The 20052-nt window shown below is 45.6% G+C and overlaps 2 protein-coding genes across 14 annotated transcripts in view; one reads left to right on the top strand and one right to left on the bottom strand.

The window, feature by feature from the left end:
* HERC1 (HECT and RLD domain containing E3 ubiquitin protein ligase family member 1) overlaps positions 1 to 5174 on the top strand; it is a 218434-nt gene extending 213260 nt beyond the window's left edge. For all 13 annotated transcript variants that reach the window (XM_065558371.1, XM_065558376.1, XM_065558370.1 and 10 more), the window contains 3 exons: positions 1234 to 1386; positions 2940 to 3245; positions 4519 to 5174. In XM_065558371.1, coding sequence (XP_065414443.1) covers positions 1234 to 1386; positions 2940 to 3245; positions 4519 to 4704 — 645 coding nt within the window. In that variant the 3' untranslated portion in view covers positions 4705 to 5174. The remainder of the gene's footprint in view (positions 1 to 1233; positions 1387 to 2939; positions 3246 to 4518) is intronic.
* Positions 5175 to 13798: 8624 nt separating this feature from the next.
* On the bottom strand, positions 13799 to 19450 carry LOC135973747 (myb/SANT-like DNA-binding domain-containing protein 2). Its single transcript, XM_065558378.1, has 2 exons — positions 15319 to 19450; positions 13799 to 14438 (listed from the first exon to the last, which is right to left on the bottom strand). Exons 1-2 carry the CDS (start codon positions 15854 to 15856, stop codon positions 14290 to 14292), a joined length of 687 nt encoding a protein of 228 aa, XP_065414450.1. The 5' UTR covers positions 15857 to 19450; the 3' UTR covers positions 13799 to 14289.
* Positions 19451 to 20052: the final 602 nt, after the last annotated feature.

Genomic DNA, 20052 nt, shown 5'->3' with positions numbered 1-20052 from the left:
TCGAGCCACTGACCACCTGTTCACTTCTGTACCTATCCTGGAAGACAGCCTTCCTCATAGCCATCACCTCAGCGAGGCGCATTTCTGAACTCAGGGCGCTTACATCTGAGCCCCCTTACACAGTTTTTCATAAGGATAAAGTGCAGCTTCGTCCACATCCTGCCTTTCTCCCTAAGGTGGTTTCTCCTTTTCATATCAACCAGGATATATTTCTCCCGGTCTTTCATCCTAAACCACATGCCACTCGCCAGGATCAACGTTTGCATTCCCTGGACGTACGCAGGGCCCTGGCCTTCTATATTGACCGCACAAAGCACTTTAGAAAGACGACGCAACTCTTCGTTGCAGTGGCCGACCGAATGAAAGGCTCACCGGTCTCCTCACAACGCCTATCCTCCTGGATTACGTCTTGCATCCGGACTTGCTATGACCTGGCAGGTGTCTCAGCACCGCACCTCACCGCTCACTCCACGAGGGCCCAGGCTTCCTCGACGGCTTTCCTGGCACAAGTTCCAATCCAGGACATTTGTAGAGCAGCGGTTTGGTCATCAGTCCACACGTTTACAGCTCACTATGCACTAGTGCAGCAGTCCAGAGACGATGCTGCTTTCGGATCAGCGGTTTTGCACACAGCAATGTCTCACTCCGACCCCACCACCTAAGTTGGGCTTGGGAGTCACCTAATGGAATGGATATGAGCAAGCACTCGAAGAAGAAAAGACGGTTACTCACCGTTGTAACTGTTGTTCTTCGAGATGTGTTGCTCATATCCATTCCAAACCCGCCCCCCGTCCCCACTGTCGGAGTAACCGGCAAGAAGGAACTGAGGGGGCGCCGGGTCGGCTGGGGTATATATTCAGCGCCATGAAGGCGCCACTCTAGGGGGCTCCACAGCCGACCCGCCGGTGTTGCTAGGGTAGAAAATCTTCCGACGATCGTGCACGCGGCGCGCACACACCTAATGGAATGGATATGAGCAACACATCTCGAAGAACAACAGTTACAACGGTGAGTAACCGTCTTTTTTTATAGACTGATCTTAATTACAATGCACTAATTTAAAAAAAAATTGAGGTGGCATTTATACTTTAAGGTAACAGACACTTCATAACTGCCTCAGATGGATATAATCTGATATTCATAGTTATTGCTAAGTGACTGATGGTAATTTTTAATTCAGTACTTTACCCAAATATCTTATCCTGCACAATACTTTTTCTTTTCTGTTAATAGATGATTCCTCTAGATTCCTTTGTCGGACAAAGTGCTGATGGTAAAATGGTTCCCATAATTCCTGGTGGGAACAGTATCCCACTTACCTTTTCAAACAGGAAAGAATATGTGGAGAGGGCAATTGAGTACAGACTTCATGAAATTGACCGTCAGGTGAGAATCTCACTGCACTCTACCTATTTTGTTAACTGGATGGTGACCATCACAATATGCCAAAAATAACAAAGATTTTGGTTTACACATTTATTGGATTTTTCCTCTCTGTTTTTTCAAATAATTTGCGAGTCATTTTTAAATTAAATCTGATTCACATCTCAGCCATTATCCAGCTGTCTAGAATGTCAAGAAAGACCACAAGAGTACTGAAAAACTGAGGACTTGCTTTATATTCATCAGAATTGCCCCATTGAGATCATTAAATTGACTGGGAAACAAAATGGGGATCACACAGAAAGCTGAGCACCTTTAACCCTGCATTTACAGCAGCACATAATCTGGCACATGTCATTGGGAAGCAATAATATTTGTTTAACTTATTAATGGATGGTGGATATATTTTTACTTAATATTTATCTTACCTGCTTTTGAATAGTAACTGTAAACACTTTTTAATAAGTGGATTGAAAAAGTATGTAGTAATCTATGTAAATACTTTTGTATCATCTGCTGAAATGCTATTTTGTCACTTATACAGTAGCATTATGTAAATCAAATGGGAGCCTTGTATCTTAATACAGCAACATTACACTAGGGAACTAATTTTCCTCTTTCTCCAAAGATAGATGCACACAAGGTCACATGGCTGTTCCACTTTAGGGCAGTAGCCCTCTCAGTACTGACCTCAAGACCTTAAGTCTTTCAGATCAAAGATAAACCTTGTTTTTTAACATGCTTTCATTCCAGTCCTAGCAGTATGCTGACAACAAAGTTTTTGGTTTAGCAGATGCTCATTTGTGTTGATAACTCTTCCACTTTTTTAGATGATTTTATTGAGGTCTTTTCTTAGCATGAAAGTACTATAAAATCATTTTGGTGAAAGATAATTCTCTGCAACAAGTCAACAATTTTTGAGGGGGAATGTTATCCTTTGAAGGGAGCCATATGCATTGCTACGTGGTTTTTTGTATTTAGGTGATGACTTAAACTGTACCCTTAGCCCAGGGGTCAGCAACCTTTCAGAAGTGGTGTGCCAAGTCTTCATTTATTCACTGTAATTTAAGGTTTTGCATGCCAGTAATACATTTTACATTTACAGGGGCCAGCGGACAGAACCCCAGACTGGCAGCGAGCTGAGCCGCTTAGCCTGCCGCCAGCCCGAGGTTCTGTCCGCTGGCCCCTGCCAGCTGGGGTCCCGGCTGCTGGCACCGCTCAGTCCGCTGGCGACCTGGGGTTCTGTCCATCCAGGTCAGCAGCGGGCTGAGCGGGGCTGGTGGCAGGACCCCGACTGGCAGGGGGCCAGTGGACAGAACCCCAGACCGGTACCCTAGGCCAGCAGCAGAGCCCCCGAGGCCAGCAGCAGAGTACTACTGAAAATCAGCTTGTGTGCCGCCTTTGGCATGCGTGCCATAGGTTGCTGACCCCTGTCTTAGCCTGTTCATCCACATGTGTATTCATTCTCAAAGTCTTAGCTTTGTATACGGATTGTGTGCTAAGGATCCGAAATAAGTGTAATGACTCTTTTAGTAACTATTCTTTTTGGGTTAAAGGTGGCTGCTGTGAGAGAAGGAATGTCTTGGATTGTTCCAGTTCCCTTGTTGTCTCTTCTGACGGCTAAGCAATTGGAACAGATGGTTTGTGGAATGCCAGAAATCTCAGTTGAGGTCCTGAAGAAAGTTGTGCGGTACAGAGAGGTTGATGAACAGCATCAGTTAGTTCAGTGGTTCTGGCACACCCTCGAAGAGTTTTCAAATGAGGAAAGAGTCCTTTTCATGAGGTTTGTGTCAGGAAGATCTCGATTGCCAGCAAACACTGCTGATATCTCTCAGCGATTCCAAATAATGAAGGTTGATAGGGTAAGATGCTATTTTCTTAATATGTTGTTCATTTCTGTCCACTTTAATCAATCCTTTGGCAAAAAGCGCTAAATTTCACTAACATTAAGCCCAGAGGCACTGTGCATTATGGAGTGGACTTCTGACTGCTAGAGCCATAGGATTTAATTATATAATAGTGCCTAACATTGCGTGAATTATATTGTAATTCACTCAGTACTTTGAACATATAAAGTGTAAATGTAATTATTAGATGGAGTTCAGGCTGGTGTCTAAACCTCACAGTGTGAATTATTCCACCATATTTAATCTACAGTAATTTCCTACTACAATACATTTTCTGATTTAGTATTTTAAAGATAAAAAAAAAACCAATCCTAATGAAGTCTTTTTCCGTCTCTATGACAGCGTTCTCAATATACTACATTATAGAATGACTTGGGAAAATGGAAATTAGAAATGAAGCTGTTGAAACTGTTGGCATGTCAATTGCCACCAAATATCACCCTCTTACCCATGTGGAAACCCACTAGATTCAGACACTACCCCAAGAAATACAGTTGCAGCTCACTGGCTTCTAATGCATTGGTTGAAAACTGACTGCAGCTATTTCTCAAATTTAACTGTGTTTAAAGCTACCTTATGGATATAGCTTCATGAAAATTAAGTATTCACGTTACAATTGGAACACTCTTCCGTATTATCATAATATGAAAAGAACCTTGAAAGGGATATTTTGAAAGCTAGATAGCAAGTAGAAACTGATAATATTTTGTTGCTCCTAATAATTAAGTTCTGTACTTTAAGAAGTTATTTTCTAAACAGAAATTAATCTTGTATTTAAAAGGTATTTTCTTTACTTTTTAATTTAGGATAATTGTAATATGTCTACCTGCATGCCTCCTGTAGTTTCAGTTGGATACAAAATTTTTACTGCTTGGTCTAAATTATTATTTAATATATTGCAGTAGACAAACACCTGGAAGTTCCACTCTTAAAATAGATGCATGTCATTGGTGGTTGAAATCATTTATTGGGTGGACGGTAGTGGTGGTGTTTTAATTATTTTGAGCTGAAAATTTTTATAAAAATGTAAGATGGTACTAGTCTTGTCTTTTTGTTAAGAGGAATTCTTTACTGCTTGTTGGCTTGATTAATGAGACCTTATTGTGGATGAGAGGGGGGTGCTCTTTTTTAAAGTTACTTTTTGGGCAGGGAAAAATACTGAATTTGCTACACCTTTTAATTTCCTTTGCAGTTTTAACCATGTCCTACTTTTTGTCTGTTTCCACAGCCTTATGACAGCTTGCCTACCTCACAGACTTGTTTCTTTCAACTGAGGCTTCCACCGTACTCCAGTCAACTAATCATGGCAGAGCGTTTGCGGTATGCAATCAATAATTGCAGGTCTATAGATATGGACAATTACATGCTCTCGCGCAATGTGGACAATGCAGAGGGTTCGGACACAGATTATTAACTTTCTGTGAACAAAATCATCTTCCTTTTATTACAAATAGTGCCCTAAGTCCAATTCAATGTTGACACAATTTTATGGTAACCATTGATGTTTTAGGAGCATAAACAGACATTAATAAGCAGTGGCCACATTTTAGTTACTCTAAATGTAACAACAAATTAGATGTTTTTATTTTTTGGTGATTGTTTAAAAAAAAAAGGGCAAAAACCCCCCCAAAAGTGCAGTCAGTAAGTTTTTTCCATATTTTGGTCACTTTTGATAATTTTGCATGGAGCCATTTTGGTGCATTTTTTGTTGGGAATGGTACATTTGTAAGCCCTCCCAGTGAACATGAAGAGTTGTACATTGTGTATAATTGTTCATTAGCAAGGACAGTTTTACATGAATAGTCCTATATTTATTTTGTTTTAATTTGAATTGCCTGTGCAGGGTTCCTTATGCGGAGAAAATAAAGCAAATACAAGAATGAATGGGGGTTTTGTGTGTGTGTTTTCAACTGTTTACAGGATTTATTCCACATTTATAAATTTAGACTTTTAAACTTCTCAGTTAGCAAATCTGTTAGATTGTTTGAAACAGTGTCAGATAACTTATTTGCAGATGAACAGCCATTGTATATATGGTTACTATGCATTGCACGTTGAACAGTATACCAGCATTTTAATAACATTGCAGCATTGACTTACATCTTGTCCATACACAGTTTTGTCAACAAAAGTCAGCTTTTGTCAACAAAAGACTGGAGGTGTACACACTGAAGTGCTCCTCCGTCCGATACAACTCCCCTGCTATACTGACATAATAAAACCACCTCCACAAGTGGCATAGAGCCTTTTGTGACATAGTTAGAGTGACATAGCGTCAGTGTAGACACCTCACTTGGTTATGTTGCCCTAATTGGCTTCCAGCAGGTGTCCCATGATGCTTATCATGACTGCTCTGGTCAGCAGTTTGAACTCTGCTGCCCTGAAGGTACACAGGTATGCACCCCTCTCCCCTTTTAAAGCCCAGGAATTTTTGAAATTCCTCTTCCTGTTTGCTCAGCATGCACAGTTCACGCAGCCTGTTCCCAGCTGATCACGCCAGCTTTACGCAGCAGACACACTCCTGCGTGGAGCACACCGGAGCTGTTGGATCTGCTAAATGTATGGGGAGAGGAGGCTCTGCAGTTGCACCTTCGCACCAGCCGTTGGAATTTTGATACCTACGAGCTGATTGCTAGTGGCATGCAGAAGAAGAGGCATGGAAGGGACATGCAGCAGTGTTATGCTAAAATCAAGAGGCTGAGGCAAGCATATCAGAAGGCAAAGGAGGCCAACCGTTGCTTTGGTGTGGTGCCAAAAACATGCCGCTTCTATAAGGAGTTGCATGCCATCCTCGGCGGCAACCCCAACTCCACCGCCAAGAGCCTCATCGATACTTCTGGGGGACTGGAGGCAGCGGCCACCAGACTCAACCCCAATGAGGAAGTGCTGGAGAGGCTGTGGAGCTGGATGACGATGTGGAGTACATGGCTGGGTCATCTGGTGATGCGACGAGTCAGGACCTCATTGCCACTCCTGAGGGGTCTAGCCAGTCCCAGCACTCCAGCTCCGGTAAGTGCTCGTTTTGCTTTGATACTACACGGTAAGAGGAGATTGAGTTCTCATGCACTTTATTATATGGTAGAGGAGGGATAAGGGACAGAAATTAACAACAGAGCCTGTCCATCTACGCAGTGGGGCCACAGCAGAAAAGTTTGTTAATGTACACGGGGATGTCTCTGGAATCCTCCATAACAATCTCTAGGAAACTTTTCTGTCGGTATTCTGCAATCCTCTGCCGAAGGTTCCTTGAGAGAGTTGCCTGGTTTGTTGCTGCATCACCTGGCAATTATTTCTGCAGGGACCAGAGCGGCACACGGGCAAGCAGCATATGGAGCTGGTCTGAAGCCACATGCATGCAGGAGATGTTCCCTTGCATCCTGCGTTACCTTTAGAAGTGAGATGTTGGGTTCGATTACCGTAGCTTATGGAAAAGGGTACCAATATTCAGAGCAGATGATAAAACTCCTGGAGGACCAGACAGATGTTGACGTCTGTCATTGGCCTGCAATCAGAACAAATCCATGCCCAACTCCCCTTCCAGCCACTACAGAACTCCAGTCCATGCCCTCCCCAAACTCCGTGCCAGCTTCATCACGTGTTCTTCATCCCTAACAGTACCCCGGGCACTCCACGCCTAGGGACTGATTTTCCAGTGAAAACTGGAATTGCACCCAGCTGTGAAAGCCCTAACCGTGAGACTGTTCCTCATTTTCATGTTCCTTTTGTCCAAAGTTTGTTTTACCCCGTTATTAAAGTGCTAACATTGAAACACAGTGACTATAGGTGGGAATATTAGCTCCTTGCAATTAAGCCGCCCATGAAGCAAGCATAACAGGGCATGGCAGGAAGCAGGGCCATCCTTACCCATACGCAAACTACTCCACTGCATAGGGCACCAGGAAATGTGGGGCACCAAATTGCCCCAAATTTCCTGGTGCCCTACGCAGCTGCGTGCTGTTCCAGCAGCCAGCCCGATCCCCCGGATGGCTGAGCCGGCCAGGAAAGCTGCCCCTGACCCACCCCCACTCCACCCCTTCCCCATAGCCCCCGCCCCTGCTCCACCCCTGCTCTGCCCCAGCCCCACCCCCACTCCATCCCTTCCCCAAAACCTCCGCCCCCACTCCACCGCTTCCCCTGAGCTATGTCCTGGGGGACTGCAGCAGGGGTCGAGCGCACCCTGCACTCACTGAGTGGCGGGAAGTCGACTGACGCGGCCCCAACCCTCTTTGCTCCACTGGTGAGTGCTGCAGGGTGGTTGCCCCCTGTGCCCCAAGTCCCAAGGCTGGGAGCCAGGGGAGCAGAGCAGGCTGGGTCACTCCACTTTCTGCCGCCCCATGAGTGTGGGGTCGGGCCTCCCCTGCAATCACCGGATGGCAGGAAATGGAGCAACCTGGCCCCAACCCGCTCCGCTCTGCCGGCTCGTGCTGGAGGGCGCTTCCCCCAAAGCCCGTTCCTGCCCCCCACAGACCTTGCCCGCCCCTCCCACCCTCCCGCAGAGGCCTGGGTCCAGCCTCCTCCCTCGCCCCCGCAGGGGGGCTGCATAGGGCACCACAATATCTAGGGATGGCCCTGGCAGGAAGTAAATATTGCCTGGCCGAATGCATCACGTACAGACATGTTACTGGGAATCATTGTCAAAATGCTCATTCAAAGCCTCCCTGATTCAAATAGCGTCCCACTGCGCCTCTAGTTGCCCTTGTATCTGGCTGCTCAAAATCAGCAGCCAACCAATCAGCCTCAGCGGCCCACCCCTGGAGAAACGTTTCCCCCTTTGATTCACAAATATTATAGAGAGTACAGCGTGCCGCAATGACCATCAGAATATCTTCCTCACTGAGGTCTAACCGGCCAAAAAGACAGCTGCCTTGGTGTTGTCTTGGTTCCCAGTGAAAGGCTTCATGAGCCATGGGAGCAAGGGGTATGTGTGGTCTCCAAGGATCACTATGGGCATTTGTACATCCCCCACTGGAATCTTCTGGTCTGGAAAAAAAGTCCCAGCATGCAGCTTTCTATATAGTCCAGTGTTCCGAAAGATTCATGCACCTTCCCTGACAACCCCATATTGATGTCAGTGAAACGTCCTGGTGATCCACCAGCACCTGCAAGACCATGGAGAAGTAGCCCTTTCGGTTGATGTACTCTGTCACAAGATGGTCAGGGGCCAAAATTGGGATGTGTGTTCCAGCTATCGCTCCGCAACAGTTAGGGAATCCCGTTGCCTCAAAGCCATCAGTTATTTCCTGGACATTATGGAGAGTCACATTCCTTCATAGCAGGAGGTGCTTAATGGCCCTGCGCACTTGCATCACCGCAGCCCCCACGGTGGACTTTCCAACTCCAAACTGATTCACGACTGACCAGTAGCATTCTGGAGTTACCAGCTTCCACACAGCAATCCCCACTTGCTTTTCTACAGTGAGGACAGCTCTCATTCTGGTGTCCTTGCACCGCAGTGCTGGGGCAAGCTCTGCTCACAGTTGCGCATCTGAAAGTTCTGCAGCTGCTGCTCATCAGCCCATATATGCATCACGATACGATCTCACCACTCAGTGCTTGTTTCCTGAGCCCAGTACCGATGGTTCACCATGGAAAGCTGGTTCGTGAATGTCAGCAGCAATCCTGAATTATTTGTTTTCATGGCAGACAGCAGGGCAGGCACTACCGATTTATTCTCTGTTTCGCAGCTCATGAAATACTGCAGGACCAACTATGTTGTGTTCATAATGCTCATCACCAGAATGGTCAGCAGCTCAGTATTCATGCTGCCAGGCAGAGATGGCAGGTGCACAGTTTACAAAGTCTGTTGAAAAACGAAGTAGGAAGAAGAAACGAAGTAGGAAGCCCATGGAATGATGGGATGGAAAGAACTGCATCACAGGACAGCGAGCACATCCCCATGATGCACTGCATTCCTAGAACTCCCAGCACTGCACTCCCAGCACTGCACTCCCAGCACTCCCAGCACTAGAACTCCCAGCACCCAGAACTCTAGGATGCACTGCATTCCTAGAACTCCCAGCAACAGAGGTGGTGAGTTGCACAGTGGGATAGCTACCACACTGCAACGCTCTCTCTGTTGATGCAAGAGCAACAACTGTGGACACACTCAGCCGACACAAGGAGTGTTGTGTGGATGTGCTCCACCAATTGTTGTTAAAGCGACTTATAATCATCGACAAAACTTAAGTCAACTTAACTCTGCAGTGTAGACATGGCCTGATTGAGGTATATCTGTACTTTTCAGCTGTACTTCAGTATAAATAAAAGCTTTTCCTCACACTCTGGTAGTTAATTTCCACGTTGCTTCTAATTTTAAAAGCTTTGCTTCCCCTACAAAAGTTTTTATTGACCGTGCCAAGCCACTGCCAGCTTTTGAGACATTATTGAGATTAGCTTTTAAAATTATTTCTCAAAGAATATTAGAGAACTGTATATCTAAGAGCTGTGATAGTTGGTCTGGACAGAGGACAAAGAATAAAATATAAAATGCATATCATTTAAAATCTGCATCTCCACCAATACAACTGACACTGTCAGTTTATCTGCTTTTAACACTAGTAAATCACATATTTCTCGGCTTGTATTACAGTGACAATTGGATTACAGCAGCAGTATTTGGATTGTATGCAGTAATGTGCATATTTGATGGAATAGTAATGTTCTGTAGAAAACATTAACTTTATGTTGTGATTGAAGAAAGGTCTTAAAAGTAGAGAATTCCCACTGAATCTCAGCACCACAGCAAAATTGTGCCAAGGGACTAAAGTTGCTATCTTGACAGTCTTTTTCACTCAGACACAGGAGATCAGAAACTAGAACTATGGTAGAACACCAGAGTTACGAACTGACCAGTTAACCACACTCCTCATTTGGAACTGGAAGTACACAGGCAGCAGCAGAGACAACAAAAAAAAAAAAGCAAGTCCAATCCAGTACTTTGTTAAATGTAAACTACTAAAAAAAAAAAGCGGAAGGGGGGGGGGGGATTTTTCTTCTACATATTAAAGTTTCAAAGCTGTATTAAGTCAATGTTCAGTTGTAAACTTTTGAAAGAACTACCATAACGTTTTGTTCAGAATTACGAACAATCTCCATTCCCGAGGTGTTCAGATCTCTGAGGTTCTACTGTATAGCAGAAACAAGAAGATAATTTTTATGAGAGGTTTTCACTGTTTGGTTCATCTGTAGTGGTGATATTTGGAGGAGGCAACTGAGGGCAAAGTATGGTGATTGAAGTGCACAATGTTATTTCTGAGACGGTTGTTTAATAGTCCTTTCCCCTTCACTGCTCCATCTTAACATGTTATTTCAGGTACACTTAAACTCTTTACCAGATTAAATTTTGACTTTGACATTTTTTCATCACCTGTTTTTTTTATAATCACATTGCTTGTGCATTCCTTTAAACTCATGAGCTGGTTTTCATTCTGTCCCTCAGATATCTGAGGCTTGGTCTACGCGGGGGGGGGGGGGGGCAGTGTCGATCTAAGTTATGCAACTTCAGCTACGTGACGTAAGTCGCATATTTAGACCTACTCACTGTGGTGTCGTCACTGCGGTGATTCGACTGCTGCTGCTTCCCTGTCGACGCCACCTGTGTCTCTCGCGGCGGTGGAGTACAGGAGTCAACGGGAGAGCACTCGGGGTCGATTTATCACATCTAGACTAGACGAAATTGACCCCCGCTGGATGGATTGCTGCCCGCTGATCCGGCGGTTAATGTAGACATACCCTGAGTGAGATGAGACAGGGCCAGTGAAGGAAACTACTTGAATGTTAACACACCTCACAGCTAACATTGCAATACCACTCACACAAATTTGGCCTAGCAATCTCCCCTCACCGGGGCGGGGAGGGGAGAGAGCCAAACCTGAGCAGCACTGCCATCCTGTGCACCAAAGGTCAGGTCATAGCGCTTGAAGCAGGAAGCCAAGCCCAGCCAGCCTCTTCCCGGACAGGGGTTTTGTGGGTCAAAGTGGGACAGTCCCATGAAAGCCGGGACTGTTGGGAAGCTTATTGTTTTTCATTTTTATCTGCTTGTTGTTAATTTGTCCTGCAAATTATTAAGGCCTAACCTTTTCCTTACACCTCAGCTGACTCTTCAGGAAGCACCTTGATTTACAAGGTTGTTGCTTCTTGAAATTTGGGGGGGTGTTGTTCTGTCCTTCACTTGGTGTTTCTGATATTCTTCTCCTCCATTGTTTTTCAATTGGCAACCACACCTAGGAAGAATTGCTCTGGGATTACCTCTGAGTAATCAGATAACTGGCTTGAAACAGGTAGGCAGGCCCCTCAGAGAGACAATAAGCAGCCTGTCCTTTTCCTTTTGGATAGAACCCCTTGACTGTCTGGAGCAAGTGAAATCAGCGCTGGGTAGTTTGGGAAGGGAGAGAAGATTAATCTGACTAAATGGCTCTGCTGTATAGTATCTAGTCTTGCTGTAGCCGTGTCAGTCCCAGGATATTAGACAAGGTGAGTGAGGTAATATCTTGTATTTGACCAACTTCTGTTGGTGAGAGAGACTAGCTTTCGAGCTTATACAGAGCTCTTCTTTAAATCTGGGAAACTTACTTAGCATAAGTAGTTAACACATATTTCAAGGGACCGTTCAAGGTGAAGTGGTCTGTTAACATCCCTTCAGTCATAAGTAAGGGTATGTCTACACTACGAAATTAGTTCGAATTTATAGAAGCCGGTTTTATAGAAATCGGTTGTATACAGCCGATTGTGTGTGTCCCCACATAAAATGCTCTAAGTGCTCTAGTCGGCGGACCACGTCCACAGTACCGAGGCTAGTGTTGACTTCCGGAGCATTGCACTATGCGTAGCTATCCCACAGCTATCCCACAGTTCCCGCAGCCTCCGCCGCCCATTGGAATTCTGGGTTGAGATCCCAATGCCCGGATGATGCAAAACAGTGTCGCGGGAGGTTCTGGGTACATGTCGTCAGGCCCCTCCCCCTCCGTCACAGCAACGGCAGACAATAGATTCGCGCCTTTTTACCTGGGTTACCTGTGCAGACAACATACCACGGCAAGCATGGAGCCCGCTCAGCTCAGCTGAGCTCACCGTCACCATATGTCCTCTGGGTGCCGGCAGACGTGGGACTGCATTGCTACACAGCAGCAGCTGCTAACTGCCTTTTGGCGGTAGACGGTGCAGTAGACTGGTAGCCTTCATTGGCGATCTGGGTGCTGGCAGCTGTGGGGCTGCATTGCACCAGCCCCTTGCCTTTTGGCAGTAGATGGTGTATTACGACTGGTAACCGTCCTATTACAAGTTGGATCATCGCACATTAGCAGAATCTTCCCTGAGCAGCAGATTGTGCAATAGGCCTGAAGGCCATCGTAATACACTAACTGCCAAGCGCCCAGTATTTGCTGCCAAGCACCCAGAAAGATGCCGAGGGCTATCAGTCACGCTGCACCGTCGTCTTAAGATGTAAAAAATAGATTTGCTCTGTTATCATTTGCTTCCCCTCCCTCCGTCAAATCAACGGCCTGCTAAGCCCAGGGTTTTCAGTTTAATCTTTGGGGGGACCATTCTGTGTGACAGTTGTTTGTGATTCTCCCTGATGCACAGCCACCTTTCTTGATTTTAATTCCCTGTACCTGTACTTGTACGCCATGTCGTCACTCGGCCCTCCCTCCCTCCCGCCCTCCCTCCTTCTCCTGGTCCGTCAGATACTAGTTTCGCGCCTTTTTTCTGACCAGGCGCCATAGCTAGCACTGGGATCATGGAGTCCGCTCAGATCACCGCGGCAATTATGAGCACTATGAACACCACGCGCATTGTCCTGGAGTATATGCAGAGCCAGGACATGCCAAGGCGAAACCCGGACCAGCCGAGGAGGCGATTGCAGCGCGGCGAAGAGAGTGATGAGGAAATTGACATGGACATAGACCTCTCACAAGGCACAGGCCCCAGCAATGTGGAAATCATGGTGTCACTGGGGCAGGTTCATGCCGTGGAACGCCGATTCTGGGCCCGGGAAACAAGCACAGACTGGTGGGACCGCATCGTGCTGCAGGTGTGGGACAATTCCCAGTGGCTGCGAAACTTTCGCATGCGTAAGGGCACTTTCATGGAACTTTGTGACTTGCTTTCCCCTGCCCTGAAACGCCAGGATACCAGGATGAGAGCAGCCCTCACAGTTTAGAAGCGAGTGGCGATAGCCCTGTGGAAGCTTGCAACGCCAGACAGCTACCGGTCAGTCGGGAATCAATTTGGAGTGGGCAAATCTACGGTGGGGGCTGCTGTGATCCAAGTTGCCAGGGCAATGAAAGACCTGGTGATATCAAGGGTAGTGACTCTGGGCAACGTGCAGGCAATAGTGGATGGTTTGAAAACGAGTTTTGTGACTGGCCAGGCTACTGTGTGAAACTTCTGTTTGTTTCTCCTTGATGAACCCTCCAACCCCCCCCCCCCCGACCCGGTTCACTCTACTTCCCTGTAAACCAACCACCCCACCCCACCCTCCCCTCCCCAATTCGAGCACCGCTTGCAGAGGCAATAAAGTCATTGTTTTTTCACATTCATGCATTCTTTATTAATTCCTCACAGAAGTAGGGGGATAATTGCCAAGGTAGCCTGGGATGGGTGGGGGAGGAGGGATGGAAAAGGACACACTGCATTTTAAAACTTTAACTCTTATTGAAGGCCAGCCTTCTGATGCTTGGGCGATCATCTGGGGTGGAGTGACTGGGTGGCCGGAGGCCCCCCCACCGTGTTCTTGGGCGTCTGGGTGAGGAGGCTATGGAACTTGGGGAGGAGGGCTGTTGGTTAAACAGGGGCTGTAGCGGTGGTCTCTGCTCCTGCTGCCTTTCCTGCAGCTCAACCATACGCTCGAGCATATCAGTTTGATGCTCCAGCAGACAGAGCATTGACTCTTGCCATCTGTCTGCAAGCTGACGCCACCTATCATCTTCAGCCCGCCACTTGCTCTTTTCATCCCGCCAATCAGCCCGTCACCTCTCCTCTCGTTCATATTGTGCTTTTCTCATGTCCGACATTGACACTGCCTCCACGCATTCTGCTGTGCTCTATCAGCGTGGGAGGACATCTGCAGCTCCGTGAACATATCGTCCCGCGTCCTCCGTTTTCTCTTTCTAATGTTCACTAGCCTCTGCGAAGGAGAAACATTTGCAGCTGGTGGAGGAGAAGGAAGAGGTGGTTAAAAAAGACACATTTTAGAGAACAATGGGTACACTCTTTCATTACAAGGTCGCATTTTTCCTCTGCCTGCCGGTTTGGTATGAGAGATCACTCACGCAGTGCCCCAGGCAACATATTTCAGCTTGCAGGCAGCCATGGTAGGCCACAGTCTTTTGGCTTTTTTAACCTTCTTAACATGCGGGAAAGGTTTCAAACAGCAGCGCATTTCCCATATCAAGGATGAATTGGGTTGGCCATTGAAAATGGGTTTTCAATGTAAAAGGAGGGGCTGCGGTTTCCCGGTTAACATGCGGCACAAACCCAAGTAAACCACCCCCCCCACACACACACACGATTCTCTGGGATGATCACTTCACCCCTCCCCCCACCGTGTGGTTAACAGCGGGGAACATTTCTGTTCAGAAGAGCAGGAACGGGCATCTCTGAATATCCCCTTAATAAAATCACCCCATTTAAACCAGGTGACCGTGAATATCACTCTCCTGAGGATAACAAAGAGAGATAAGGAATGGATATTGTCTGCATGCCAGCCAGCAAACACCGGGACCATACGTTGCCATGCTTTGTTATGCAATGATTCCAGACTACGTGCTACTGGCCTGGCGTGGTAAAGTGTCCTACCATGGCGGACGGGATAAGGCAGCCCTTCCCAGAAACCTTTTGCAAAGGCTTTGGGAGTACATGAAGGAGAGCTTTCTGAAGATTTCCCTGGAGGATTTCCGCTCCATCCCCATACACATTAACAGACTTTTCCAGTAGATGTGCTGGCCGCGATTGCCAGGGCAAATTAATCATTAATCATTAAACACGCTTGCTTTTAAACCATGTGTAATATTTACAAAGGTACACTCACCAGAGGTCTCCTGTGTGCCCTGAGGGTCTTGGGTGAGTTCGGGGGTTACTGGTTCCAGGTCCAGGGTGACAAACATATCCTGGCTGTTGGGGAAACCGGTTTCTCCGCTTCCTTGCTGCTGTGAGCTACCTACAGTACCTCCATCCTCATCTTCCTCGTTCCCCGAACCGTCTTCCCTGTGTGTTTCTCCATTGACGGAGTCATAGCAGACGGTTGGGGTAGTGGTGGCTGCACCCCCTAGAATGGCATGCAGCTCTGCGTAGAAGCGGCAAGTTTGCGGCTCTGCCCCGGACCTTCCATTTGCTTCTCTGGCTTTGTGGTAGGCTTGCCGTAGCTCCTTAATTTTCACGCGGCACTGCTGTGTGTCCCTGTTATGGCCTCGGTCCTTCATGGCCTTGGAGACCTTTTCTAATACTTTGCCATTTCTTTTACTGCTACAGAGTTCAGCTAGCCCCGATTCATCTCCCCATATGGCGAGCAGATCCCGTACCTCCCGTTCGGTCCATGCTGGAGCTCTTTTGCGATCCTGGGACTCCATCACGGTTACCTGTGCTGATGAGCTCTGCGTGGTCACCTGTGCTCTCCACGTTGGGCAAACAGGAAATGAAATTCAAACGTTCGCGGGTCTTTTCCTGTCTACCTGGTCAGTGCATCTGAGTTGAGAGTGCTGTCCAGAGCGGTCACAATGAAGCACTGTGGGATAGCTCCCGGAGGCCAATAACGTCGAATTCCGTCCACACTACCCGATTTTATCGCTAATCCCCTCGTCGAAGGTGGTGTAAAGAAACCGGTTTAAAGGACCCTTTAAGTTGAAAGAAAGGGCTTCGTTGTGTGGACGTGTCCAGGCTTAATTCGATTTAAGGCTGCTAAAGTCGACCTAAACCCGTAGTGTAGACCAGGCGTAAGGCTACAATTCTGTCACGGAGGTCACGGATTCTGTGACTTTCCTTGACCCATGATTTCTTCTGGGGCAGGGCTGGAGTTCCTGTCAGCCTTGGGGCCACCAGAACAGCTGACAGTCCTCGGCCTGCTGGAGCCGTGGCTGGGGTTAGTTGAGTCAGCCCCTGGGGCTAGAGCAGCAGTGGGGCTGGAGTAGCTGCAAGCCCAGCAGCACACTGTCCACCCCGGGTATTTTTAGTAAAAGTTAGGGACAGATCACAGGCTTCCATGAATTTTTGTATATTGCCTGTGACCTGTCCGTGACTTTTACTAAAAATAACCATGACAAAATCTTAGCCTTAGTTATAGGGAGGCAAGGAAGTGGGGAGGGAGCAACTACTTGTGTTAAACAATCTGTTCCATCTTGTATTTAGTTGTGACACTCTGAGTACGTTTCCCAGAACTGAAGAAGAGCTCTGTCTAAGCTCGAAATCTTGTCTCTCTCACCAACAAAAGTTGTTCCAGTACAAGATATTAGCTCACCCACTTGGTCTCTCTACTATATAGTGGCAGATGAAATGTGTGTCTGTCACAGGAGTCTGGTACGGGCTAGAAGTGTGTTTGTCATTTGTTATTCACGCCATCTCTTTCCTGAAGTACAGAAGGGGGCAGTAGATGCCCTGATGTTTGACTCACTGTATAGTTCAGTCCTTTGACGGGTAATGAAGTTAACTACAAAAAAATCACTACTGGTAAGTAAAACATGCTACAGGAGCTAAACCAATCAGTTCAATATTTCAGTACATTCTGAGTGTTTTTTAAAGTCTCTGAGTTCCTTCTCTCTGACTTTTATAGTCTGAAAATCCATGATACTGTATTGTTCAAGGTGGCCTACTCGCTGCATGTTCAAATTCCAGATAAACTATATTATCACAGCAAATATCTTGAAGGATCCACTGGACATTGCTTACCCCTCTTAATAGAACTGCGAGTTTTGGAAATTGGCATTTGAGTCAGTTTTTGTGCAGCAGTGTTAGTTTGTGCTGCCATTCATTCTGCACTTCATTGAGAACATATGTGCCACGTGAAACAGCACAGAAGATGCCTCTTGCCATACGTACCTGGGAAGTTAGTTAGCACTGAAATACTAGACCAGAGAGAGAAATGTTTTGCTTACTATCAAGAACATTTTGAAAGAACTCCAAAGGTTTTGCATCTGCCCAAACCTTGCGTGTTCTTCCATCTCTGCAGAATAGTTCATGTAAAGTGTAACTAATGCATAGATTATTCCTAACTAACGTGCTGTGACTATTAAAATGTTTTCTGTGGCCACTTTGTGGCCAAAATTATTTTGTCATGGAGAAGTTTGTACATACAAGGGAAAAAATATGATAGCTCTTACTTAGAGAAACAGGCAACCAGAGTAAACAAGGTAATGTTGTTTGTTTGACATGCATCCGAAGAAGTGGGTATTCACCCACGAAAGCTCATGCTCCTATACGTCTGTTAGTCTATAAGGTACCACAGGACTCTTTGCTGCTTTTACAAGGTAATGTTGAGACTTTTAGTACAGCTAAGTCAAGAAGGAATTTGTTCAGAACCCCCCTTATTGTTTGGGCCACAGGCAAAGGTTAAGAGCAAAAGAAAATGGTCAGTATTGGCATAACTAGCATATGTGCAGATGTGTGTAGTTTTGAAGCTGTTTTTTTTAAATTGTTAAATTTGGAGTAACGAAGATTTCTAAAAAGCAGCAGAGGGTCCTTTGGCACCTTTAAGACTAACAGAAGTATTGGGAGCATAAGCTTTCGTGGGTAAGAACCTCACTTCTTCAGATGCAAGTGTCAATGGCTTTCTAGGGACCTACATGAGGAGCCAACATGATACCTAAGGGGTTCATAACTAGAATGTCAGGCACTGTCTAATTCACACTTTGTTTTGGTTTATAGTTATAGTTAAAGCTTGCTTTGTATATTTCTGCTCAAGGTGAGAATGGTCTGGCCTTTCCAACTTTCACATTGCAGCCATTTTGTTCAGCCCAGCAATCGCCTTGTGTAAGTGTCAATTTAGGATTACTGCCTGCCCTTTTATTGAGAGGCAATGGAGTAATTGTCAATTAAATATACAAAATCCCAATTTTGTTGCTTAGCTTGCTGGACTGTTGAAGGGTGCTATTCGAATTTTTGAGGTCATTGCAATAAGAAAACATTATGGAGTCACACTGTTGCAATGTCATTAAGTTGTCAACGTGCAATAGTATTTGAAATTCTTTTCTTGATCTGTTGTGAGATTCTCTTACATGGTGAGCCCTCTTGATGGCCATTAATACTGATGAGATCTTAGTCATGAATTATAACTCACTGCTACTAGGATTCTCTAGGGCTGTGTGTTACTTCTTCGTTGCCCCTCCCTCAACTTCCATTTATGCCATTTTGTTGATCAAGATGTAATTAAATTAAAGGAAAACTAAAAATAAATGCCATAAGTAAGTTAATATTCAAAGCTGTAGAAATCACCATTCCGTTTTCTGTAGCACCAAATAAGAACCATTTCAGTTTCTCCGCAGCTGGTTGCACATTTACTGTAGTGGAAAGGATGAGCCTGTTGATACAGTATGTAAAATCTGGTTTTACTGGGATTGTTGAAACCTACCTTACGTCAGAAAATAGATTTGGAAAACATGCACCTCCTTGCAATAAGAATCAGCTTCAAGGAGAACTCAGATAACATGGTGTGGCTCATTCTATTCAAACACTAAGCAAAGAAGAAAACACTTGAATTGAAATAAATCATAATTTCAAGACTATCTTGGCAACTGGGATAAAGTAATGTATGTGTTCCACTCTCCCATGCCTAGAGCAATAACAGGAGTTCTCACTGTGTAGCCATAAAAACAAGGATCACCAAAAGAACAAGTTTTTCTTTGAGGATTTGTCTATGTGGATCCCACTCCTGGGGTGCACACCTCAGGATTGGGATCCATGTGGACAAAGAATCACAGTAACTATACAGTAAGTAAAATGTTCTTTTTGGTAACAAGTTCTGAGCTGAATGTGCCTTCTAGATGCTGATGAATAAAAGATGTCAATCAGTAACTTTGCCATTGAAATGTCAACTTTTTCCAACGGTTAACACATTGTGGTATTTCAGGTACCACATATCAGAGGGGTAGCCGTGTTAGTCTGGATCTGTAAAAAGCAACAGAGAGTCCTGTGGCACCTTTAAGACTAACAGATGTATTGGAGCATAAGCTTTCGTGGGTGAATGCCCACTTCGTTGGATTCACCCATGAAGGCTTATGCTCCAATACATCTGTTAGTCTTAAAGGTGCCACGGGAGACTCTGTTGCTTTTTACAGGTACCACAGTTACATCCTGTTCTGAATTTAGAGGGAAACTGTGGTATATTAGATATCAACATGTGGTAACCTTTGGAAAATGTTCACTTTTTTAAAATGGTAATCACTGTATTTGGTGTATCTTGATTCCATGTAAGAAATGCTAGTCTCTGTGATTGATCATTTGCCAATTATACAGTGGAGAATGAGAGAGAGGCAATGGAGTAATTGTCAATTAAATATACAAAGATACACACATACATACATGCACACTGCATATGTATAAATGTTATATAAATACACCTCTACCCCGATATAACGCGACCTGATATAACATGAATTCGGATATAACGCGGTAAAGCAATGTTCCGGGGGGGGGGGGGGGTTGCGCACTCTGGCGGATCAAAGCAAGTTCGATATAAGGCGGTTTCACCTATAACGCAGTAAGATTTTTTTTGGCTCCTGAGGACAGTGTTATGTCGGGGTAGAGGTGTATAAAGAAGACACAAGCGTTATTTTTA

Source organism: Chrysemys picta, chromosome 10 (assembly GCF_011386835.1).
Source record: "Chrysemys picta bellii isolate R12L10 chromosome 10, ASM1138683v2, whole genome shotgun sequence".
Classification (NCBI taxonomy): Eukaryota; Metazoa; Chordata; order Testudines; family Emydidae; genus Chrysemys; species Chrysemys picta.
Note: the sequence above shows the minus strand (reverse complement) of the source record. Positions and strands in the feature narration are given on the sequence as shown.